The 25,581-nt window shown below is 46.5% G+C and overlaps 1 protein-coding gene across 4 annotated transcripts in view; it reads left to right on the top strand.

Annotated features, from left to right (window-relative positions):
- The window catches only part of FERMT2 (FERM domain containing kindlin 2), a 122,006-nt gene extending 102,245 nt beyond the window's left edge, over positions 1–19,761 (top strand). For 2 of the 4 annotated variants that reach the window (XM_072986883.2, XM_072986885.2), the window contains 6 exons: positions 2,985–3,091; positions 3,642–3,863; positions 11,830–11,850; positions 14,499–14,623; positions 15,408–15,549; positions 18,294–19,761. In XM_072986883.2, coding sequence (XP_072842984.2) covers positions 2,985–3,091; positions 3,642–3,863; positions 11,830–11,850; positions 14,499–14,623; positions 15,408–15,549; positions 18,294–18,467 — 791 coding nt within the window. In that variant the 3' untranslated portion in view covers positions 18,468–19,761. The remainder of the gene's footprint in view (positions 1–2,984; positions 3,092–3,641; positions 3,864–11,829; positions 11,851–14,498; positions 14,624–15,407; positions 15,550–18,293) is intronic. The other 2 variants (XM_072986884.2, XM_072986886.2) reach the window with 1 other exon arrangement.
- Positions 19,762–25,581: the final 5,820 nt, after the last annotated feature.

Genomic DNA, 25,581 nt, shown 5'->3' with positions numbered 1-25,581 from the left:
ATCGCCTGCGGATGGTGATAGGTGTCTCCTAATTTCATCCTATCTTATGCAATGGCTGTGATGTTTTAAAAGCTTTTATATCCTTCAAGGCTGCCGGCTAACTCAGAACTTCTTTTTAACTTTAATGTCATAAAAGAGCCAGACGGTGCATTGATGGTGTCATGTTGTGACCAATCAATGCTTCTGAATATTAAATGATTTTATCTAAATAATGTATTCTTATCTTCCTGGTCACTGATCATCCTTAATAATAATAATAATAATAATAATAATAATAATAATAATAATAATAATAATAATAATAATTATTATTATTATTATTATTATTATTATTATTATTATTATTATTATTATTATTATTAATTCTGCATTGCAGTCGTTGTGCTTATCAGTGTGAGCAGAAGGCAGGCAAAAGGCATAAGGTTCACTCCTACACCATGTGCCCCTCTGTCATCTGGACCGACCCCCCCCCCACGGCCCAAAAGAACTGTTACAGGCAATCAGGCAAAAGCAAGACGAAATGATGCCAGTAAGAAAAAAAAACAAGTCCTGTTGGCTAAACAAAATACACCTTTATACTCATGCCAGAAGAACAGGCCTACTTGCAATTAATGCGGACATTATATAATCAGTGCAATAAATATCTAAAGGAACTGTACGAAATAACAGGCAGCAGGAAAAATACCCATCTGGTCACCCCTTGGAACACAGGCTCATAATAATTCTGTCACCCAGTGGAAATTGTCTCTTTAGTTAGACTTCTGCCCCCCTGCCCCCATTTTTTTAACCTACTCTCCCCTGATGACTGTATTGCCTCGTTCAGATGCAACTTTCCATGGAATTTATTCTGCTTCTGAGATTCCTAAGGGTACCAGGCCTGCCTGTATTCAGCAATAAACTATTCCAGCTTGCAGGGTTGTGAAACAACCACCACTGCTGACATCTTTCTGTCTTTCTTTCTTTTCTTTTCTTTTTTAAAGCCTTCGAGGCAGATGTGGCTGCCAGATGACCTCAGACTCTAGCTACGAGCTTATGAGCTGGGGAAGGGAAGCATGGAATACCTTTTTCGGAGCTTTTTTAGCAGCGCTGTTGCTGACTGAATTTTAAAAGAATTCTGCAGGAGGAGCTGAAGCAGGGCTGATAGAAATGGCTTCCAAGAAAATGGTTTCCCTTCAAAACAAACAACCCCACTGTTTTCTTCTGTATTAAAAGGCTTGTATTGTAACCCTGGACATTGTGCCTACATTCCTCAAGGCCACATGCTTTTCTTTCTCTTTAAACAGCCATCAAATACGCTGTTTCATAGGCTTACTACTGGAAACAGTTCGGCTTGCGTAAAGTGAGTTGAAAAGGCTGTGGATTTCAGTGGGACTTGGGCACACCTAATCTTCTCTGTTCTGAGTCTGTTATGTAGAAGTAAATCCCACTGATGTTAGTGGACCCTACTCTTGCACATGGTAGCATTCAGACACGCAGATCTGCACTCTGAGTATGTCTGAGCTGTCACACATACGTAGATAAGAGCTTTGATACAAAGGCATCTAGCTTGTTCCAATGTGTAATGTTTGCAGCTGTCGAGAAATGGTCTACTGTTTGCTGTCGTACTGGCCACATACTGTACCTCTGTGATATTATGTAGTCCCCACACCTGGCATTGAAAGTAAGAAATACTTTACCATGATCCATAGCACTTCCAGGGGGGTTGATTTCATTCGGACGACAGGCTTGTAATAAGTCAGCTCTGTAGTCAGCGGTAAAGTCACGGGAGTGGCCTTGAACACCTGCTGGAAACGGGACGGGCACATTGTACTAGAGAGGTACATTTGGATTTGGAAATATTCGGAATTCTCCGAATCATCCATAACCAGATAGTTCCGAATATTCCTAGAATCATGGAGACGTTGCCTTATGACCCATTGTGCAGTTCTGGCTGCCTAGTATAATGTATGGTACACTTCCTGTTCAGATTGTGCCGACTTGAACAGGCTTTTAGTCACTATTTCTGTCCCAGGCAGGGCTGTCAAGATGGTGAAGGGGTCAGGAAGCCAAGCCTTGTGAGGAGTGGTTGAGGGAACTGGAGAAGACTGAAAATTGGTGTGGCAGCTATCTCTAGATATTTGAACAGAGGTCACCTGGAAGATGGGAGCAAGCCTGTTTCCTAATGCTCTTAAACGTGGGATAAAAACCAGTGGATTCAATGTCAGAGAAAGGAGATTCTGAACCAATGTCAGAAAGCATTTAGAGTAAGGGCTTTTCAACCGTGGAGCTGTTTGCTTTCCGAAGAGCTGGATTCAGCTTCCCCTGCAGGTTTCACCGTAAAGATTGGGCACTTTAATTGGGGGCATCCTGCACTGACACCGGACTCCGTGACCCTTGGGAATCCCTTCCAACACGACCATAATATGATGCTGTGAGGAAGCGGCTGCTGGAGGCAAACTTCCCGAAGCTACGGTTATAAGTTGAATATAGACAGAAGTTCTTTTTGTTTTCTTTTCAGAATTTTTTTTAAAAAAGACTATTGGACTTCAGATTAGAGTGATTGCCTCAGTGAACATAAAGCATGTTGGAGAGCCCACTTCAAATCCCTGATTAAACCCTTGACCTGCGTGACTGTGTTCTAAGGATCCTCTTTTTAGTAAAAGCTGGTCTTCCTGTAGGTTACAGGCATCGGTTCACATTTCAGATGAAAGGGGAAGGAGGGTGTCTAAATCAGAGTAGACATCTTACAAATGGACTATCTCTGTGTAGGTAATACTATCTAATAGGCTTTCCAAAGCAGGTGGGAGTTGGTCTGTATTAGTAAGGGGTAAGGTGGTGTTTTCATTTCACTTCCCAGTGCGTTTTGCAATGAAAAGACAGTTTCATTCTTACATGGCCTTTTTTTGCCCGCCGCACTGCTCCAAAAGCCGTCCTCTCCCTCCAATACGCTGCACAAAGAGCTCGAAAGGTTTGCAAAGCTTAACATCTCGTATTTTTCATTGTAGGGTGCGAGGTGACTCCTGATGTCAACATCTCCGGCCAGAAGTTCAACATAAAACTTTTGATCCCTGTTGCAGAGGGCATGAATGAAATTTGGCTCCGTTGTGACAATGTAAGTTCAAACGGCTGTGACGGACAGGTGTACAAGCTCATTTGTACAGAGGGCAGACGTGGGCAGTGGAAGTGCGCATCTGGGATGAATGGCGCACGTCATGCTACAGAAGAGGAGGGATTAGGACCAATGAGAAATGGGCTGTTCTTCCAGCATAACAGCTACTTCATAGAACTGGGATTATTTTCAGGAGCTTTTCAGTATATACGGTATACCATCTTGGTACCAGATATTTCACTAAATATTTTGAATGTTCTAAATTGAACTTTTATATACCACTAGTGAGGGACCTGCACACTCACTGTCCGGAAATTTTAAAAAATCAACTGGACAATTTGAACACCACCACAATGAGTACTTGTTCTGTGGATTAGAATGCATCAAAGGCCCCCTTTTCTGCAGCCACTGTAGGTAGCATAATATATTGTGTTGACTCATATCAGGTCCTTATCCAGTATTTGAACTTTCTAAAGTGCTTGAGACTGGATGACGTAAATGAAAAGCATCCATCTCCACGAGCCCTCTTGCCTTTTTTTCTTCCAAATTGCAGGAAAAACAGTACGCGCACTGGATGGCCGCTTGCCGGCTAGCATCTAAGGGCAAAACCATGGCAGACAGTTCCTACAACTTGGAAGTTCAGAACATCCTGTCTTTCCTGAAAATGCAGCATCTGAACCCCGATCCACAGATCATCAATGAGCAGGTCACAACAGACATCAACCCGGAATGTTTGGTTTCCCCAAGATATCTGAAAAAGTACAAGAACAAGCAGGTACTTAATTTGGGAGTCATCGTTTGTGGGTGCTTTTGTCTTGAAGGGTGATTTGGGGGCGAAGCAAACTGAAACTTAATCCCAGCAAAACAGAGAGCTGTACTTTGGTTGGGCTATGTGGCTGCTCTGGATGAAGGGATTTCAGAATGGGCTGGATGGTGTTGCCGACCTTTTTAAAGAACAGAGTCCATCTTGAGTTCCTTCTGGCCTCGTCACTGACTGTGGAAGCCCAGATGGTGGCCTCTTGGCAGGATTGCTGAATAACCATTAAAAAACCAGTCTTCCCGTGTGATTTTTTAAAAAAAGCTTTAAAGATGCAGTAGGGAAACTGAGCCATGGGAATGAATGCAAGTTACAGAGACAGCTGTCACTCTAGATCAGGGGCAAGCAAATTGAAGAGATCTGAAGGCCACACATGCCCATCTCTTAAGTGTGCCCACAATGGCTTCCATTTTTCCTTTAAAAATGTGGGAGGGGTTCACTGAGGAACCCTGTTGTTCTTCTGTCTGTCTGTCTGTCTGCCTGTCTGCCTGCCTGCCTGTCTATCTTGTATCATTCATAGGCCGCCTTTCTCCTGGTGAGGGGACCCAAGTGGGTCATATTGTTAAAACAAGTAATACTAAAAACACAATAAATTTCAGATGAAAAAGCAATTAAACTATAATAATAATTCAAATCCATTAAGCATATTAAAACATTGAAAAATCTAAAAATCAGCTTTAAAAAGCTAAAGACCAAAAGCAGGAACTGGGCCAGAGTTTTTAAAAGCTTGCCTGAAGAGGTGGGTCTTCTGCTGTTGGTTTCAAGGAGAAAAGGGAGGGAGGCGAAGCTGACTTCCCAAGGGAAAGTATTTCACATCCTGGGGCTGCCCCAGAGAAGGCCTTCCCTTGTGTCCCCATTCAGTGTGCCCCTAGATGGGAGTGAAACCAAGAGAAGGACCTCCTCTGTACATCTTAAGGGCTGGGAAGGCTCATAGGGGAAGGGATGGCCCTTCCAATAGCCTGGACCCAAACAGTCTGCCGGCCGCCACATTTTGGAGCAGCTGAAGTTTCTGAACCATCTTCAAAGGTAGCCCCACGTATGGCACATTCACAGCAATCCCGACGGAGTGGAACTCGGGCATGTTTCACTGTCGCCAGATCAGACTTCTCGGCTGGTGTGCCAGTTTTAACTGCCTAGGCACTCCTGGCCTCCACAAAAACCTGGGCATCCAAGCTCAGAGACAAATCCAAGAGCACATCCAAGCTGCTGACCTCAGTTTTCAGGGAAAGTGTCATCCTGTCCAGCCTTGGCTGCCTCTGTAGTAGCCACAAAAGGGGAGTGGGGGAGAATAGCTTTGGAGAGTATTTGAGGCCCAGGCTGGTGGTGGTGGTGGTAGGGGCCCCAATCAATCAGTTTATTGTTCCAATCCTTAGACCAATCATACAGAAAAGAAATATACCTTTACAAATTTCCAAAATTCCAGATGCTTTCGTAAAAACATTTGGTATTAAAAGACTATTTAAAATCTACTATCTAGTTACCATAGAATTTCTGAGACCTGAGTATCGCCATACTGACTGCTGGCTACTTGGGAAGTGATCTTGGAGTCTATATCAGAAACTTAAGTCTTGTATTTTTCTGAAAGGCCAGGATTTTTTTGACCCGTGGGGTGATGATCTCCTTACAGGCCACCTTGTCATGTGGGCAAGTGAAGAACATGTGCTCTGTAGCCTCGACTTCCTTTAAGGGATAAGTACAAAGCCTTTCAGGGGGAAAAAATAAAGCCTTTCAGGGGAAAAATAGTTTTGAACTTCCCTTCAAGTACAACAGAGAGACAAGCAGCTTGCCTAGGTGAAGGCTCTTAAACCCTTTTACTTCCAGAGACGTTAAATAATTTGCTTGTTCCACAGAATGTTTGATGTAGGTCCTCACTAAAATATTTTTTCTGCTGCAAAGGTTGGTTTGCCATTCTGTATTCTCAGTTCTCTGCTTAACTAATTTTTTTTGCCTGCTCTATTCACTGAAGTAAAAGGCCAATTTTCAGCAAATAGCTCTGGACAGACTTGACCCAGTTGGATTGAAAATTGTCGTAGACTATTTAAAGGAAATAGATTTAGTGGACTTAGATGTCCCTTTAGCCACACACATATATAGATATGATATTGACCTAGGCTTCAACTTTTAGGGCATTTGTCTCCAATCTTATGCTGGCATTTGACAAACATCTAGCGACCTGTAAGATCATTCTTAAACATTTAGATTGGACTCTTTCTTGTGGAGCAGAATGGGAGTTAAGCGGCCCCAAAAATGAACCATATAACAGTTGGGCTAACGTCTCAGCCTTGTAAAAATTTGAGAGCCGCTGGAACAAATAGCCCTCCTCGAGAGTGATGGAATTTTACTGCATTATTTGCAGGTTTTTTCCCCTTGATCTTCCGTATATTTATTGTGTTGAAGCCTAGAGCCTGAGGCCTGGAGAACTACCTCAAGATATTTGAAGTTGTTAACTTCCTTGGTGCAATGGCCATTAATCAACCAAGACTGAGTCCTTGGCCTGTGCCCAGAGGTGACTATCTTGGTTTTCTGATAGGTAATTGTTAAGGAGTCATCTTCATAGTATGAGAATTTCCCAGTGGGTTCTCCTTAACCCAACAGGGGTTCTGGAGAGTATACCAGTATCATCAGCGTATAGTAACGCTGGTACTGTCCTGTTATCTAGTCTGGGAGGATGGAGACCAGGGGTATTAAGCCAGCTAAATAGACTATGTATGTTGTTGTTGTTGTTTAGTCGTTAAGTCATGACCGACTCTTCGTGACCCCATGGACAGGCTCTCCTGTCTTCCACTGCCTCCCGGAGTTTGGTCAAAGTCATGTTGGTCGCTTCAATGACCCTGTCCAGCCATCTTGTCCTCTGTCTTCTCCTTCTCCTAATGCCCTCACACTTTCCCAACATCAGGGTCTTTTCCAGGGAGTCTTCTCATGAGATGGCCAAAGGATTGGAGCCTCAGCTTCAGGATCTGTCCTTCCAGTGAGCACTCAGGGTTGATTTCCTTCAGAATGGATAGGTTTGTTCTCTTTGCAGTCCAGGGGACTTTCAAGAGCCTCCTCCAGCACCACAATTCAAAAGCATCAATTCTTTGGCAGTCAGCCTTTATGGTCCAGCTGTCACTTCCATACATCACTACGGGAAAAACCATAGCTTTGACTATGCGGACCTTTGTCGACAAGGTGATGCCTCTGCTTTTTAAGATGCTGTCTATGTACAGTATATAAAACATGAATAGTGCTGCTGCTAGTAGGCAACTTTGCCTAAAGCCTCTATATGTTTTAATGGATTGGTAACATGCCCTTGCCTACGGCATCTGACTCTCAGACATTTGTTCATGTGTGAGATACAGAAGTCTTCTGTCAATAGATGAATGTGTTAACTTGTCCCAGAGTCGCATTCTAGATATAGAGTCAAATGCCGATTTGAAGTCAACAAAGGCCTCACAGAGTGGCGTTGTTCCCTTTGAGGAGTATTTCTCAACAAGATGTTGAATAATTAGATTTTGTTCTATCACAGAACCCGCCTGTTCTGGCCCAATAATCGTTCCTTGTTCAAACCAGTCCAAGTGTTTTTCCAGGTGGTGCCTTGCATGTAGCTTACATATAACATTCAGCAAACTAGTTGGCCTCTTAGTGTGATGGATCCTCCCTTTTACCTTTTCTATAGAATGGAACTCCTATTTTGGTCATTTCCCGTGATTTTGGAATGCGGCCAGTGTCATCAGTATGTGTTAAGAGAGGGTCCAGAAAGGAGGCCTGGAAGGGGGGGCTCAAAGCATGAGAGAAGTGACCCCATCCCCTAAAAGTGCTCTTGTAGTGCTCATTCCCCCCATTAGACTATGTGGAGGCACTGGTGGAGGGGAACAAAGAGTCTAAGGGGGCTGCACGTTGTCCATCTCTCTCTTTGTCATCACTATGAAGTACCAGCTTGTGATTTCTGTGTGTATGACTTTCTGCCTCTTCTGAGAGCATCCACGTTTTCTTCCTCTTAAAGGGAACTGGAAAGCTGGGGGGACTTATTTATTTTAAATATTTTTCCCACCTTTCTTCTTAAAAAGAACCCAAGACAGTTCTTTGAGGAGTCCTTAATAGACCCATGAGGTCTCTCCTTCCCTAAAGTGTCTTTCCTTACCTGTGGAGTAACATGACAGGAGCAACGTAGATTTCATTTCTCTGGCGAGACCAGGTCCACCTTCTATCCACCAGACTTTTTAAGACTAACTCTTAATATCTGATGCCTTTAAAGACAATTCGGGTTCCCTTGCTCTTTTATTTAGGATGTTTCATTGTCAGAGGCTTGTGCTTAATGGGGATGGGGAAGAGAGGGATGGGGAAGTTCGTATTTATAAATGAATACGAATACCCCCGTCCCAGGTGCACCTCATGTAGGTCCGACCCCCGGAACTGGCCCGTCCATTCAGCGCCGCTGTGCTGCCAGCGTCCTGCTTTTCCCACCAGTCACAGAAGTAACTCCACCGTCTCCCTGCTCAGCTGGCGGCTCACGTGCAGAACCCATGTTCTTCACTTGTCCTCCCACCCCTTGCCTGGAGTGGCTATCTCTGTGGGGTTACAAATTCTGGCGGTCAGGCACTTGGAGTTATTCTGGCAGGGTTCTGCCAAAATAAGCATAGATGCTTATTTTTATTTATATTTATTGGGTTTCTATCCCGCTCATCTAGACCAAAGGTCTACTCTTGGGCCATAGCGCATTTATTAACTTAAGCGATATGTATGTTGTCTTTAAGGGAAAGCGCCTCTTAAGGGAAGCTCCTAAAATAGATAAAGACAGGTCATAGTAGTAGAACAATAAACTTCAAGTCAACTATTAATTAAAAAACCAGATAAATATTTAGACAGTACCCAAAACCATTCCAGTCTGTAAAATTGATAAAAGGCAAGCCTAAATATTACTGCATTGATCACTCCTCTGCTATGTACATTACACTGTAACCCTTCTGATCGCTGTCATATGAGCTTCTTCACCCATGACCATTAATGTCCCCCTTCTTTCCTCCCCCCCGGGTGCCCAGAAATGACTCACGTTAAGAGCAGGCTCTACTTAGGATGCCTGAGGACTGGCATTTGTACGAGGCTTTCAAACGGATGCCCCTTTGCCCATAATTGGAGGTGGGCCAGAAACAAATGTCGGCCGTCTTGCTCCTCTTTACTTCCCTGGAGCAGCATATTTGCTTGCTGGGCAGGGGACTTTGCTGAAGTTCCCTTCGTCATCATATCAAGACTTATTTTGCGGGCTTTTCTGTGCTTCTGTCCTATGAGGAGCACTTTCTCCCTTTCCACTCTAAATGAACCCCCATTCTAACCCACAAGGAAAACACGTCCTTGTGTCTTCAGAGCACTTGACTGTGCATGATGTGATCAGGATAAGTTGAAGCTCTGAATGGCAAAAGTGCGGCTGCTCTCCAGAAAAGGGGGTCTCTGACTGGCACAGAGTGCTGCTGCTTCTCTGGCAGCAGCATTTCACTCTTCCCCCCCACCCCCGATTTGTTTCCTTTCTGAAAGAACCATTATGTCTGGTGCTGTGGTGAGGACTTGGTGTTGCTCACAACTGAATCAAAAAAACCTTTGCCAGAGATCAAATTTGAGAACGTAAGAGGCGTAGCCGGCAGAAACAGGCCTTCCAGGTTATTTGGAATAGCTTGTGCCTTAAGAAGCAGCCCAGGGAGAGGGAAAAGGCAGCGATTCCTTGTGAGGAGGGATTTGCTGGACAAGGAAGTGCTTTCCCTTAAAGGAAATGCCGAGAGCAATCCACAGCTATGTGGGCTTGCATTAGGACAGCTGTTTTGATGGCTTCCATCTGGGAGGCTATGCTTAGGCAGGATTAACCCCACCAGATCATGTGATACAGAGGAGGGGACGTTATGTGGTGGAATGAAAGAAATGCTGCCTCCCGATAATTTACAGTATTGGGGGGGGGGACACACACAGGAAAAGCCCTTGTATGCCAGCGAAGGAGCAGGACCCCCCCCCCCCCCCGGATGTATGAATGCCCTAGAAATCTCATCATGCGTTCAAGCCTGCTTTAAGCCAGGAAACACATCCTGTTTGTGATACACAGAACCTTTACTATCCAGAGTTTGGGAATCACTTTTTAAAAGCAATTGGTTCCCATTACTCATTATAGTCTTTCAGTAGTAATTTGTCATGGTTGTTTATTATAATATTTGAGAAGTCATTTGTTGCATTGCACATTTCATTGTTCCTTCTCCCTCCCCCCCCCCTTTTCCAACCTTAGGCTTGACCAGAGAATGTCATAAAATAAAGGAGTGTTATCCAAATGACTCCATAGTAAAGACCATATTACTCCACTTGCTATCCTGGCAAAGTATTTTTGTTTCTATTTATTACTTTTTTAAAAGGTAACTTTATGATCCCTTCATAACAGATTTTATTTGAAGCTCGTGAGTTGAGGCAGGGATGTTTATGCGCTAAGCCAGTCTCAGCCCTGACCTGCTTTGCAAAAACGGTGTGAGTATCAAAAAGGAGGAGAGCCATGCACACTGCCTTAAGCTCACTGGAGTAGAGCCAGGATTTTAATAAACACCTGTACTCAAAAGTAGGCAGCCGTGATTCTCCCTGTTGGTTCTTCCAGCCCAGTGTTGTCTGCCCTGATCAGCCACAGTTCCCTGAGGTCTGCAGAGCAGAGGCTATTCCTTGCCCTCGGGCTGTTTACGGGGGATGCTGTCGGAGTTGAAAGTCTGGACCGCACAGTGATCCGAAGGGCCTTTTGCTAAAGGGAGACATCACGGATCTTTGTGTATGTAACGTTCGAATTTGGACTGAAGGTTTTGTCCAGTGCTGAACTGCAACCGGACCTCGTGTTGTGAACATGAAGCCTTGTGCCGGTCCCCTTAGATTCCTGGGGGTGTCAGATCCATTCTTCTGCCAGCCAGTCATCTCTCCCCCACACACACACAATTTCCTTTAGGGTAAACCACAGAATTTGTGACCTGACCCCAGTGGGGGAGGCCTTGTGTCTGGAAGTGCCAACGGAATGAAAGGGTGGTTCTCTTTGTCCCGTTGGCTCCAGTCCACTCACGCGAGGAGCAGCAAAGGGAGAAGGAACAAGTAAGAGAACTTTGGGTGGCCACGGGTGGTAGAACGGGACGATGAGAGGAAAGGTATTGAGATACTAGAAGTACAGGGAGAAGAGGGAGGAGCAAAGCAACAGCGTGTTTTGGAGGCGAGGATAGAAAACCTTGTTCGGATTCCAGGGCTGGACAGGAAAGCCGTCAGGGAAGAGATTTAAGAAGGGGCACAGACGGTGGGAACCAGGAGGGAGAGGTGGATAAAACCTTGTTTCTGTTTTGAAAGTGCCATAAAATGGTGTACGTGGCTCATGTGTGTCTGCTGCTACTGTTAGTCTTTCTGGAAACAATTTGCATTTGTCCTTCATTTATTCTGCCATACTTTTTATCTTGCATTTTGGTCCCTCAAAAATTGGCCATCAAAACTCATCAAAAGCGGCAGGAAATACGGATCTAGCTTGAAGCATCTGTTTTAAAATGCATGGCCTGATCTGAGATGACATTCTGCCTTTTTGTGTTTATTTGCTTGTTTATGTGTCCATTTATTTCATTTCCCACAATTACAGTCAGCAAGAGGGCTAAAAAACGGTCTGAAGAAAATTGGGACTCTTTCGGATTATGGGGAATGCTGAAAAAGAGCCCAGTGTTGCCCTTTGGGGGGGTCTTGCTGTGCTCTATTGCTCCTTTGTTTCAGGCTCATGTCCATTTCTCGCTGCCTTTTGTTCATGGGGAAGGTTTTTTGGGTTGGTTGGCTTACTTTATAATTAGTTCAAACTATTGTTCCTGCTGATAATTTGCACATTTTTTTCCTCTTTTTGCTTTGTTGCCATATTTCTGATTGCCTTTTTTTTCTGCTTCCTTTTTCTTTTCTTCGCATTTGCCCTCTGCAGCCAGGCTATATAAGAGACTTGGTAAGTGACAGAAGATGTAAAAATAAACAAGCACGTAAGACTTTGCTGTTTTGTGAATATACTCTTAAAAGCAAGGCAGGGGATGTGCTTCAGGAAATATAGTGTGTGCCTTCTTGGAAATCTGGGTGCTTTGGTGTGATTGTTTATGCCTTGCAACAATAGGGCAGAGAAAGGGATCAGGAGAGAATCTCTCCTCCACCTCAGAAAACCTCTCCCATTTACCTGCTTCCGGAAGAGAGCGCTGTGTAACACTCACCTGTCTCCCCTTGAGGCTCCCCCTCTGGGGGCCTTCTTGGCAGCTGCCCCCAGACTATGGAACGCCCTCCCAACTGAAATTCATCTGGCGCTGACGTTGATGACATTTCGGCGCCAGGTCAAAACCTTCCTGTTCCAGAAGGCTTTTAACTGAAATAACAACTGTGTGTCCTGATGATGGCAATTTTAATTGTATTTTAATTGTATTTTAATTGTATTTTAGTCATTTTATTGTATTGAATTTTAACTATTGTAAGCCGCCCAGAGACCTCTGGGTAGAGTGGGCGGCGTATAAACAAACAAACAAACAAACAAATAAACAAATAAATAAATAAATAAACCTTAAATCTATAACATATAGGGAGGTGTGGGGCAAAAGCCACAAGGGAATGTCCTTGTATGTTGTATATATAGGGGTACGGTAAACTGCAGGAAAGGGGAACTCTTGTCCCGCGGATACAGAGGTCCTACAGTAGTAGTCAATAAGTAAATGAAAACACCTAAGTAAGCAGATGCTGCTGCCATCAGTAAAGAGCCATAAAACAATTTCCCCTGCCTCTAGGCTTTTGGTAAAAGTGGGTAAAAGTGGGTGGCGCTCCAGGTCCTTTGAGACTCCAGTCTGCACTGTTTCTGTCCATTGGCTGGGCTGGTTGGGACTGACGTTCCATAGCCTGTGGAGGGTCAGAGTGAGAGGGATGACCATAAAGAGGGAGAAAAGGAGTGGAAAATGCACACAAGTTGCAGTATTTACGTTGAGGCCAGTGGGCAGGGATGGGCAGGAGAGATGGAGGCTGAACTACACGTCCAAAGAGGTGTTTGGTGCTCCCCTGCCCCGCCTCCTCCAGCAGGCGCCCACTCAGAGACAGCACCCGCTAGGACGCTTGCTGTGAGTGGGCACCCACCGGAGGAGGAGGCGGGGCTGGGAAGCGCCAGGCACCTGTTTAGCTGATAAATGAACCATCACCCGAATCACCAAACCAGCCGTTTGTGCCCATCTCTGATGGGCAGCCATCATTGCACAGGATTGCAATGTCCTTTGTGCCGGTTTTCCTTCCAGGCCTTTTAAGAGGGGCTGTGGTCCTTCAGACCAGAAGGCGGAAAAGGAAAAAACCCTGGCATTGCAAGGACTGACCGTCCAGCGTGATAGCAGCTGGCCTGTCCCTTGAACGCTAGCGCTGCCAGAGCCCCTTGCATGGAGTGGGGAAATTGCATGGCTGTCCTGGCGCCATCTATGAATGAAAGAGCAATGGCTGTGCCAGAAAGGGGGGGGGGAGGAAAGTAGAACTAAGGGAGGGTATCCCATCCTTCCTTCCTCCCTCGCCTTTGCCCACTCGCTCCCCTGCTGGCAGAGCAGACGGTTTTGTCGCAGCGTGTTGATGCCGCCCCAGTGATGTGGATGTTTTAACATGTGATGCCTGCATATACACCACTCAGATGATTGATCATATGACGGAATCGTATGACATAAAAATGGACAGGGTCGTGAAAATTCCTGTTCCCGTTGTTAATAAACGAGCTCAGCTTTCGACGAATCTGTTATAGACACCAATTGATGGTATCTATCTTTAATGAAATAGGCCGAGGCTCTTACCTCTTCACATCCGTTTGAGATGGAGTGCTTGGCTTTCAGCCTTCAGTGTAGACCCCAGATTCAAAAAACTAAGGAAGGGAAAGCAGGAGGAGACAAGGGTTAGGCAGCACAGCCCCACGCTTCGGTCACTCTAACTTTGCCCGGGTTCACATTCAGAGACACCGTTTTTTAGAGAACCAGCATACATGCCCCATTCTTTTTCTTTCTTTTTTTCTGTATTTGAAATGGCTAGAAAAACAAGGTATTTTTTTAAAAGCACCCAAGGGATTCAGGAAGCCAAATCCCACCAGAGTGATCCCCTAAGAAGAGCAGATTCACTTGTTTCAGAGCTTGCTTCCCTATCATTCACAGGCTAATATTTCTTCATTTGCCCTCAGCTTCTTTTTCTTGCCAATTGCTGATGCTCTCCTCCCACCCACTCGCAGTTCATTTCTGTACAAGTTTTAACAATCCCTAGTCCGTGTTTTCTTCGTTAGGAAGAAAATTAGCTGGCCTTGCAGAAACCCGGATTCTCTTCCACCACTCAAGGGACGTGATAAACATTCCTGTTTCAGGGGTGGGGGTGGGGATTACCCAAATCAGCAGCCCCTAATTTCTTGGAAGGATATATTTACTAGAAGAAGGGTACTGATGAATACTGATCTAAACCCAGACTTGAAAGAAAGCTGGATAGCCACTCTGGAGCATTCATGAGTGTCTGTTGCCCTCCAATTCCTTTTTTTTAAAGCTTTACCTGTCAGTGCAGAACCTCAACGGCTGGGCGTTTCCCTTAAGCGTCTCCCTTTCTCCTCTTCCCCCACAGATCACCGCCCGGATCTTGGAGGCCCATCAGAACGTCGCCCAGATGAGTCTCATTGAAGCTAAAATGAGATTTATCCAAGCCTGGCAGTCTCTGCCAGAGTTTGGCATCACCCACTTCATTGCAAGGTTTGTGGTTCCGTGTTGTCGTCCACCCCATGTATCCGTGCGCTGACCAGAGACGGGCATGAATTTGATGGTTTGGAGATTCGTGCTGGTTCGTTTTTTGGGCGAACAGATGTTCGGCGCTTACCAACCCTGTGGGGGCGCTGCCTCTGAGTGGGCACCCGCCAGTTACAGCTGTTTGGGTAATAAACAATTTGCCGAACGGGCAAAAATTCATGCCCATCTCTGGTGCTGCCACGTAAATCACTCTGCCCTCGTGCTGACAGACAGGATCTGCTGGTCTCAGCGGCAGGGGCTTTTTCCCCCCTTCACTTACAATGGCTGCCCGTGCCGTGAGGGAATCAGGCTGTGGTCAGAGAGAGAGAGAGAGAGAGAGAGACAGCCTTCCAATTGCAAGCTGCTTCACATGGGATTTGGCAAGAGGGGAAATCACTTTGCACCCCGTGAGAGAAGGCTGGAGCATTTTTCTTTAAGCAATTCTGCACAGCCTTTTTGGAATATATAAACATGAATGGAAGAGGGAATTCAGAATGAAAGCTGAAGATGGCACTGAAAACCTGGCCAGCCTAACCAGTGTCACAGAGAGCCGTGGTTCCTGAACGCCATGCTGTGCGAGAGTGCCAGCCAGGAGATGTGCATGGAATAGCGATTCAGATACAAATAGGCAGGCCGGGCTCATTCCTCTGGAAACACATGGTTCTGCCTCTCTGGCCATCAAAGTGTTTTGGGGATTTAAGAGTGAAACCTGGGCCATGAGCGCTTGTTTATAAAACGGGGAATGCTTCAGGTTCCAGGGAGGCAAGAAGGAGGAGCTCATTGGGATTGCCTACAACCGGCTGATCAGAATGGACGCCAGCACCAGCGACGCCATCAAGACATGGAGGTTCAGCAACATGAAACAGTGGAACGTGAACTGGGAGATTAAAATGGTAAGCATGGCTTAACTGCCAAAGCTTTTCTGGACAGGACGCAGGCCTGTTGTCGCTGCAGACACTTGGGAGGGCGTCCAGGAGAGAGCAGGCTCTGTTATCGGCTGCTCTCTTCGTTTCTGCACTGGTCCATTTGCTTTTAGTCCATGTGACTACCTTTGCTGCCCTTCACCTTTGAATACAGTGATGGCTCTCAGTGGGTTCTCAACTAGAATAGCTGGTAGGTCTACGGTAGGTAGCCCTTTTCACTCAATTTTGGAATTTCATTAGAGCATGCGGACTTACATTCAGGTGTATTATACAAGTTTTCCCCCCAATATGGGTTTCAGGTATAGTGGCACCTCTTCTTTCCAGTATGCCTAGTTCACTACATACCTCTCAGCATCTCCTTGTCTTAAACCGGGAGGATGATTTATGTTCTTTGTCTTTGAAAAAAAGAGGAGGGTGGTGCCACAGTTCCTTCCCAATACACCAAAAGTAGGAAATTGTTAACAATAACAATTTCAGAAATAATTGTTCTAATATCCTAACGTTAGTCACACGTGTTGGATCAGAGCCAGATTTTGTTGAGCTGCTGGAAGGAGACGGCCTGGTGTCCCTTCTCACGGTCTTAGGGGATATAGCTGAGTGGCGTGATCTGGGATGTGGGAGACAGGGAGAGGATCCCCCAAACTTAGAATCTTAGAACTGCAAAGCTGGAAGGGACCCTATGGATCATCAAGTCTAGCCCCTGTCATGGAGGCACAGTGGAGAATCGAACACCTAACGTCTGGCTCTGCAACCAGATTCCTAAACCACTGAGCTATCTGTTTCAATCCACCTTCCGTCAATGGAGCCATTCTGTCAAATCCATTTTAAAAATCCCTCTTAGACACCCAGTCATTCAGGAAAAGCCTGCCTGAAGAAAAAGGTCTTTGCTTGCTTCTGGAAGGACAGCAAAGATGGGACCAGCCTGGCCTCCAGGGGGAGGGAGTTCCAGCGTCTGGAACCAGTCACAAAGAAGGCCTATGTTCCCCACCAAATGCATCTGTGAGTTTGGTGCAACCAAGAGAAGCAACTCCCCTAATGGTCTTGACATCTGGGCAGGCTCATGAAGGGAGACCCAGACCTTGAAATAGAGATGGGATATTCGTACAGTGGTGCCTTGCATAGCGATTGCTCCTTTTTACAACGAAATCGCTTTGCGATGGACTTTTTGCCATCGCAAGAGCGATCGCTTTGCGATGGCCTCTATGGGGAAAATTCGCTTTACGATGATCACGGGGAATCGATCATCCCAAAGCCCCCGCCAATCAGCTGTGCTTCATATCTCTCTCTCTCTCTCTCTCTCTCCACCCCTCGCAGCTCCAGCCTCGGCAGGGAGACTGAGGCACCGCCGCCGCCACCCTGGCCAAGAAAGACCCTCTGCACCTGCAGCAACCTTAAGCCCGGGCTTAAGGTTGCTGCAGGCGCAGAGGGTCTTTCTTGGCCAGGGTGGCGCGGCGGTGCCTCAGTCTCCCTGCCGAGGCTGGAGCTGCAAGGGGTGGGGAGAGAGAGAGAGAGAGAGAGACGAAGCACAGCTGATCGGCGGGGCTTTGGGATGATCGCGGGAAAGCGATTATCGCAAAGCCCCGCCGATCAGCTGTGCGAAAATGGGGGCTTTGGGATGATCGCTTCCCCGCGATCATTGCAAAGCCCCCATTTTTGCACAGCTGATTGACGGTTCCAAAATAGCGCCCGCTGTTTTGCCTCGCTTTAGAGGCACCCAAAATGGCCGCCGCTATGGAGGAAGTTCGCTTAAGGTTAGTTTCTAAGCCCATAGGAATGTATTAAACACATTTCAATACGTTCCTATGGGCTTTTTTAAATCGCTTAGCGATTAAATCACTTAGCGACATTTTTCCTGGAACGGATTAATGTCGCTAAGTGAGGCACCACTGTATTTGTGTACGAATATGAATATTCCAGACCCAGCTGGCCAGGAAGCCCAGTCCCACTTGCCCAACCCACCTCCTCGACCCCACCTATGGGTCACCGTGCAGTGCGCATGGCCAGAGTTCTGCTCATCACATCAATCCTGGACATAGCCCAGCTAGCACTTCTCCATCTTCCTGTGCCATTGGCGACTCCAACCAGGGAGCGGGATGACCGGGTCTCCTCGCTCAGCTGCTGAGTGGCCAGCCACACACAGGGAAGTGGAGAAGCACCAGCTGGGTTATGTGTGGGATTGGCCCAATGAGCAGGACGCTAGCCGCACGCACCGTGCAGCATCCCCTCCGTTGATGGACGGGTCGGTTCAGGGAGGCGGGAGAGGGCTTCTGAGCCACCTGGGGGGCCCAAGATATTCGTCTTCGTATATGAATACCCCATCTTTACGCCCCAAACATTTAGGGCTTTATGGGTTAGAACCAGCACTTTGCATTGTGCCCAGGAACAGAGCGACAGCCCTTGACGCTGTTGGGACAAGGGGGGGTGATGTAATCTCTGTGACCAGCCTTTCCACCAAAAGATAGCGCTAAAGGCATCCTACAAGATTAACAAAAGAAGTAAAATCAAATAAAACCCACTTTGGGTCAAAACCTTAAAATATATATTAAAAAATATAAACCTGCCCCACCCTAAAACCATCTTAAAAGCAGTCAGAAATTTCACCAACAACATTTGGTTAGAGGAAAGTGAGGACCGAGTGAATGTTTGAAAAGAAGAAGTTGGGGAGGCCGGCCTAGCCTCACGTAAAGATGTTTGTTTGGTTTCCCCCTCTTTAGGTAACAGTGGAATTTGCCGATGACGTCCGAGTGTCCTTCATCTGCACGGAAGTGGATTGCAAAGTGGTTCACGAGTTCATCGGAGGCTACATTTTCCTGTCCACGCGGGCGAAAGACCAGAACGAAAGCTTGGACGAAGAGATGTTCTACAAACTGACCAGCGGCTGGGTGTGAGTCGGGACGAGACCCCCGCCGGCTCGCCTGCCTTGCTTGACCCTAAACTCGACAGCCATATTAATATTTAACTCCAAAAGCTGTTATTTGAAATATGCTGCTTAATCAAGTTAAGCTTGAAGTGTATCTTTTCCTTTCTGTTTTTTTTTTTTTAATACGATGGACACCTTTGCCTTAGCCGACCAGCCGGTAGGTGCACTCAAGCCAGTGGTGCTGCTGTTCGGCTGGAACAAGGCGGGGACACAGACCGCCTTCTGTCCTCCACTTGTGCCTCTTCCGGCCCCCCTCCCTCCGCAAGCCAGCAGGGAAGAGGGAGCTGATCCTCTGACCGATGTAAGCTAACCAAATCAGTAAAATACTCTAAGCCATCTAACTCTAAAGACACCCAGGGCCTAACTCTATATGAAGTCATATTTATCATGTTTAATGCATGTTTTGTGAGGTTTTTAAACAAGTATATATTGAGTGGATGTACATCCGCATCTCGGACACCCTTTGCTCCTTTTTTAGGCGTGCAATCCAGGAAGTCCTCGCGGCTGCCCCTCTTTGCCCCTTCATGCCCTACCTAGCCTAGGGATTTGCACGGTGCTCGGTGGACGCTCCCCTTCGGCCCCTCGATTTTCACACTACACAGCCAGGTCATCTTTCTCGCAGGAGCCTGAAGCTTTCGTGCATGCCCTCGGAAAATCTCTCTCATTAGATTTGAGCCTATCTGTTAACGTCCGATTTCTTTTTGATATTCGTTGATAGGCTGTATGTGTGTCTTTCCTTGCTGTTTGTTTTCTTCTTTTTTTTACACCATATTGTATTACAAACACCTGTAGTATTCACCAGCATAGTCACTCTCTACTTAAGATGATATGCAAAATCTTTTCATTACCATATGAAGTAAAGGTCTATGAAGTATAAGGATTTTTGTGTGTAACTAATGTAAAAAGAAAAACACAAATTTTATAAAATTGTACAGGTTCTTCTCTCTCTCTCTTTTTTTCCTTTGAAGCTAGTTTCACAAGCCAAAGTAGGAACTGCAATAGCATATTGACCTTACAGCAGGTTTTTAATCTAAATTAAGTTCCTGTCTTGGTTATAAGCTGTGCCACAAAGCCCTTAAACACAGAACTCAGTTGCCTGGCGTCAGGGGAATCCCGCTTTGAAGAAGTTAACACTAACAGCCCGGGGAGACCCCAGCCTGCCCTTTGCCAGAGGGGTAGAACACCAGTATTGTAGTCAGCGAGACAAAGACTATGTACAAAAATGCATTGTATTTTAAATAAAGGTCAAGTCTTTTATTTAACATCTAGCTTTTCTGTGTGTTTTGTGACTCGTCCTCCTCGATGAAAAAAATCACACAAGGAAGCAGCCTCGCTTCTGCTATTTGTGCAGAGTATCTCATGTGTGGATGCAGATTCTGGATGCAGGAGATGCCGGTTGAGTTCCTTGCTGAGCCATGGAGCTCATTACGTGGACGTGAGGCCAGGCGCCACCTTGCGCCCTCACCTCCTCCACAGGGTGTGTGAGAGCCCATGGCGCAGCGTCGTCCTCGCTTGCCGCCGGACGAAGGCAGGAGAGGAGCCGGGACGCCTGCTGTGGCTGCCCAGCGATGGAGGAAGGGCCGCCTCTGCCCGGTGCCTTGAATCCCTTCTGATAGACTTCTCCAAGAACACCCTCCACCCTCGGTGTTGTTTGCCCCTGCGTTCTTCAGCCCATGCATGGGTGTTTGGGTTTTTTGTGGGGGGGGGGGTTGTTACTGTGTTGTGCCTTCAAGTGGTAGGCAAACTCACAATTCAGTTCTCCATTAACTAACAGTAAATGATAACTCCGTTACCATTTACTGCCTCTTTAAAAGTATCTGCTTTGATCCCCATGGGGGGGAGGTGGGATATGAAATAGCTAAATGCCCCTTAGCCCTGTCCCCTGCTCCGTGCCAGGAGGGTGAGAGCCCCCCACCCCACCCAGCCACCTGTTCTGGGTGCCCTCCTTCCTCCCAGCTCATCCCTCCAGGCTCAAATCAAGGTGGATGCATGCCTCTCTCTCTCTCCCCTTGGGGGCCTGTTCGGAGCTCCAGTCCTCCTTCCTGGCAAAAGGGCAGAGCAGAGATTTCCTAAACAAATTATCCCAGGAAAACATTAAACTGCTACTTTATCTGTAGCTCGTTCCGCAGCTCTCCAAAGGAATATAACGTAGGTGAATGGCAAAAAAAATGCATATTTTCTTATCACGACTCTAATCTCTCAGCCGTAATAGTATTATCAGGTGCTGCTTGGGTATAACTGTTCCAAAGTCAATGCTAATTACCTTTTGGGGGAAATAAAGCATGCTGTTCCATAGCCAGACCGAAAATGTTTAGGGCTAAACATTGTATCTGAAGCATTTCAATGGATTGAGTAATATAATCTAGCAATGTCAGTTTGCAGAGGATCCTTCTGGCAGGAGGACAATCTCAGAGGGCTTCCTGGTTTTCATCCTTCCTGTGCTGAGATAGAGCAGCGCTTCTCTTGGCAGGCACCCTCAACCTCTCCATGAAATACACCAGATTTGCAAATCCCTGCTAGGATCTGGGTGCAAGACTGGCCGAAAAACGATGGCCAGATTTGCTTACCTGACGAGGTGTGGGCAGAAAGTCACACCGCTTATTTTGAATCCCTCGGGGGCATTAAGGACCTGCCTCGCGCCAAGATTTGGGAATAGGTGTTCGTTTAGAGGCTGATGGGATAACATGAGATCCAGTTTGTTGAACTAAAGATGCTTTGGTTGCATCTGCTTCCCCCCCCCACTCCCGGGGCATTTTGGTGGCCTTCAAAGAGCCCTCATTTTTGATGGCTTCCAGAGCCCCCACCCTCAGTTTCAAAAAATTCAGTCTTCTGAATTGAATAGGTAAAGGTTCCTCTTGACAATTTTTTGTCCAGTCATGTTCGACTCTAGGGGGCGGTGCTCATCTCCGTTTCCAAGCCATAGAGCCAGCATTTTGTCCGAAGACAATCTTCCGTGGTCACATGGCCAGTGCGACTTAGACACGGGACGCCGTCTCCTTCCCACCGAGGTGATCCTTATTTATCTACTTGCATTTACATGCTTTCGAACTGCTAGGTTGGCAGGAGCTGGGACAAGCGACGGGCGCTCACTCCGTCACGTGGATTCGATCTTATGACTGCTTGGTCTTCTGACCCTGCAGCACAGGCTTCTGTGGTTTAGCCCGCAGCGCCACCACATCCCTCTGAATTGAATAGAAAAGATCTAATCTTTTAATTTAATCTGTTAAAAGATCTCTTTCATCATCCTGAAGCACCCACAGAAGGTTTCCTCCCAGGGTCCGGGGAGCTCCCTGTGTGGATGATTCCGCCGTCTTCTCCTTCCTCGGCTGCCTGGCGTGGACACCCCACATGTTCTCAGTCCACCAAGCACACCCCTTGGTCCCTGGGTCTGAGAGAGTGCAAAGGACCGAAAGAGCCGTGGGATGCCGTTCCCATTGTGTGGGGAGGGAAGGAGGGAGGGAGAAGGAAGGTGAAGGTGGGGGAGAGAAGCTTGCATGCATTCTTCCCCATCCACTGGAGCAGAGATTATTATTTCTTGAAAGCCCTGTCCTCCTTCCCAGGGCCCCTGGCTTGACCCCCTTTCCTTTTCATATCTCGTTCCCAGCGTTGATCGGCCGTCTTCCTCTCGCTGGGCTTGCCCGTCGCCTTGATCTCCGTGGAACAGCAGCCCCAGCTGCTCCCAAAGCGAAACCCCGGGCTTAATTAGGGGACGCTCAGCCAGGCAGGGTTAGCCTTGATCTCAGTGGCGCTCCACAGGGTGAGAGGGGAAGCTGAGCCCACCAGCTGTGGTAGGACGGGGGGGGGGCACCAAAGCAAACCCCAGTGTTGGCAGAAGAAGACCCAGAAGCTGGACCGGGCCAAAGGCCAGTGTCGCGCGCACACACATGCACACATACACAGACCAGTATTTTTTCCCATAGTGGCCACACAGATGCCTCTGGAAAGGCGAAACACACAGCATGACCCTACGGCTCACATGAAACTGCTTCCATGCTGTTGATCGCATGCAAGTTGATTCTGGCATCAGAATCTCAGGCAGAGAAGCTACAAAGCCTTTCTCTTGCCTTGTTACTACCCTGAGAGGCATTTAATTGGTCTTGTCGGTGGTCAAAACGTCTCCTCTGTCCTTCAACCGACTACGGGCTTCTCCACCCATGCTCTCCATGTGGATCTACTTCCTATCATCCAGAGATCCTTGTTTAGAATGGTTCGCTTTGTTCTTCCTACTGAAATAAGGGGAAGAAATCAGAATCCACTGGGAGCTGGCCTTACGACAGAGTTCTCAGAGGAGAATCTGAGGTTCAAAAGCTTTTGGAAGAAAGCTGGAAATTCAAAGCCTTGGTGTCTATACAAGGGCAAGTGATTGCACCATTGCAATAAAGCAGCAGAGTGGGGAGCTCTTCACAATTGCTCCACCAGCCATGCCTAAATTGTGTTTTTGCAGAGCAGTTACAGCTGGCCCATACCCATGGACGTTGGGCGATAGGCCTTGCCTTCTCCTCCTCCACCACCACCATTACCTCCCACTCTGCAACAGCACGGAGATGCAGCGATCTGCCCCCGTGAGTCCATCTCAGTCTGAGGACTTGCTTTTTTGCAGGCCTAAAACCGGTGGGAAAATAGCTGTCTCTCTCTTGATCGTCATGGTGTGTGTTTCCCAAGCCTGTGGAGGAAAACAAACACAACCTGAAACAGGATTTGAGATGGCTGTTGAGCATCGTGGCTGTTCCAACAGCTGAAAAGCTTTGTTGCAGTAACCCACAGATGGCTGCATCCAGGGAGCCTTTAAAACCAAGCACCTGTACTGCAATTTTATGCAGATACTTGCATTCAGCTGGAAACGGGGATGAGCACCGCGCCCTAGAGTTGGACACGACTGGACTAAATGTCAAGGAGAACCTTTACTTTGCATTCAGCAGTGATTCTGAATTATCAGTATTTGCACACAGGCCACGTAATCCACAGAAAGATTCATATACCACTTTTCCAGCAACACATCTTTTTTTTCCCCAAAAGGTTGTGACCAAAGGTTCCGGCTTCATGGTCCCTTCTTCATCAAAGTGAAGGAGCACTTTGGGAGATTAACACCAAGGAGCAAAGCTGACCTTTTCTAGCACGCAATCCCATGTTTATAGGTTGCAACATAATTTGGCCGTTCAGACCTTTCACCACTTGCCCCGTGCCCTTCATCAGCATCCTCTCAGCTCCTGAGAGATCAAGGCCAGGCGGATTTGGCAGGGGGAATGGGTCCAGCCTTCATTCATCCCTTGCCAGGAACTGCATATCTGTTTTCATGGACACGGAGGATCAAGAGAGCAACAGCTATTTTCTGCATGTGCAGGAATGGTCCTCGGGTAAACTATTACCAGGAGGAGATCGGCCCTAATGAGAAATCTATATCATTCTCTCTCTCTCTCTCTCTTTCTCTCTCTCTCTCTCTCTCTCTCTCTCACACACACACACACACACACACACACACACACACACACACACACAGAGAGAGAGAGAGAGAGAGAGAGAGAGAGAGAGAGAGAGAGAAGTTCTCTGCTGTGTTATTTTTAACTTTACTCTTGGTTTTAATGGGTTTAACGCATCTAAATTAATGTGAATCATTTTTTACAGTTGGTCTTACTAGATTTTATAGTTACATTTGGTTTTATTTGGGTTTTTAACTTTTGTGATGATGGCGAGCTGCTTGAGTTCCACTTTATATTGGAAAGGCAGGGTGTACCATATTTTTCCCATGTATAAAACAACACTTTTCCTTAAATAATTTGAGGGGGAAAAACAGGGCCGTTTTATACAAGGAAGGCAGCTCTTTACCACTGCCTTTTGAAGAGGCATGGGGCTTAGCAAAAAGGAAGGAGAGCGTTGTTCCCTTCCTTTTTGCTAAGCTCCGAGCCTTCTCAAAAGGCAAGGAAAAGTGACAGTCACTTTGACAGCTGCTAGCCTTGCCTTTTGCCAGGGCATGGGACTTGGCAAAAAGGGAGCTTTTAGATCCCTGCTTTTTCTAATTTGGGGTTAGAAAAGAGGGGGTGTCATCTTATACATTGGGTTGTCTTATAAATGGAAAAATACAGAAAATATTTAAAAAGTATGTAATATGTAAAATAACAAATAGTAGTACAGTGGTGCCTCGCATTACAACGTTAATTCATTCCAGCGAAATCGCTGTAGAACGAAAATGTCATAATGCGAAAATAAAAAATCCATTGAAACACATTAAAACCTGTTTAATGCATTCCAATGGGCTAAAAACTCACCGTCCAGTGAAGATCCTCCATAGGGCGACCATTTTCGGTGGCTGTCTTGCGAGGAATCCGTCCCAGAAAACAGTGGGGAGCCATTTTATTTACCCGACGGCCATTTTGAAACTGCCGATCAGCTCTAGGAAAATCGTCGTTTTGCGAAGAATCGGTTCCCGAAGCAGGGAACCGATCATCACAAAGCGAAAAAAGCCTATTGAGACCATCGTTTTGCTATTGCAAAAGCGGTCGTAAAAACATCGTCGTAATGCGGTTTGGTCGTAATGCGAGGCAATCGTAAAGCGGGGCACGACTGTAAAGAGCACCAGGGCAGGGCGTTTCTAAAAATGAAGAGCCAAAGCTACAGCTTTCATAGAAACCAGAGGACTCATTTCTGCCTATATCTTGAAATTGCAGGGGTCCTGAATACTGTCATTCAATGATACAGAAGCAAAGAATGAAAGAAAAATGCACCACTTTGTATATACTGTACTCAGAAACACCTTTTCCTTGAGTTGCCGACTTTTTGTTTTGTTTCGTTTACAAGCGTCCTGGCAGGTCACACCACGTAGCTCTGAGAACTTGCTGATTAATTTTATACAAGAGAGAACACAGTATTGCCCCACTGTTCCATAACGAGAAGGGACCCTCGCCGCTTTTGCACCCTTTCTGGCCCATTCTGGATATTAGTAGGTCATGGCAGCTATGGCTGCTTTATTTTGTGACCCTTTCGGTCACCAGTACGCATACATGCATCATTTTCGTGCAATCGATCAGATTTCCCTTCCAAAATTAGTTCAGATTTTTATTTCCCTGGCTGCTGTGGCTTAAGGGGGG

The sequence above is a fragment of the Pogona vitticeps genome, chromosome 1 (genome assembly GCF_051106095.1).
Source record: "Pogona vitticeps strain Pit_001003342236 chromosome 1, PviZW2.1, whole genome shotgun sequence".
NCBI lineage: Eukaryota > Metazoa > Chordata > Lepidosauria > Squamata > Agamidae > Pogona > Pogona vitticeps.
Note: the sequence above shows the minus strand (reverse complement) of the source record. Positions and strands in the feature narration are given on the sequence as shown.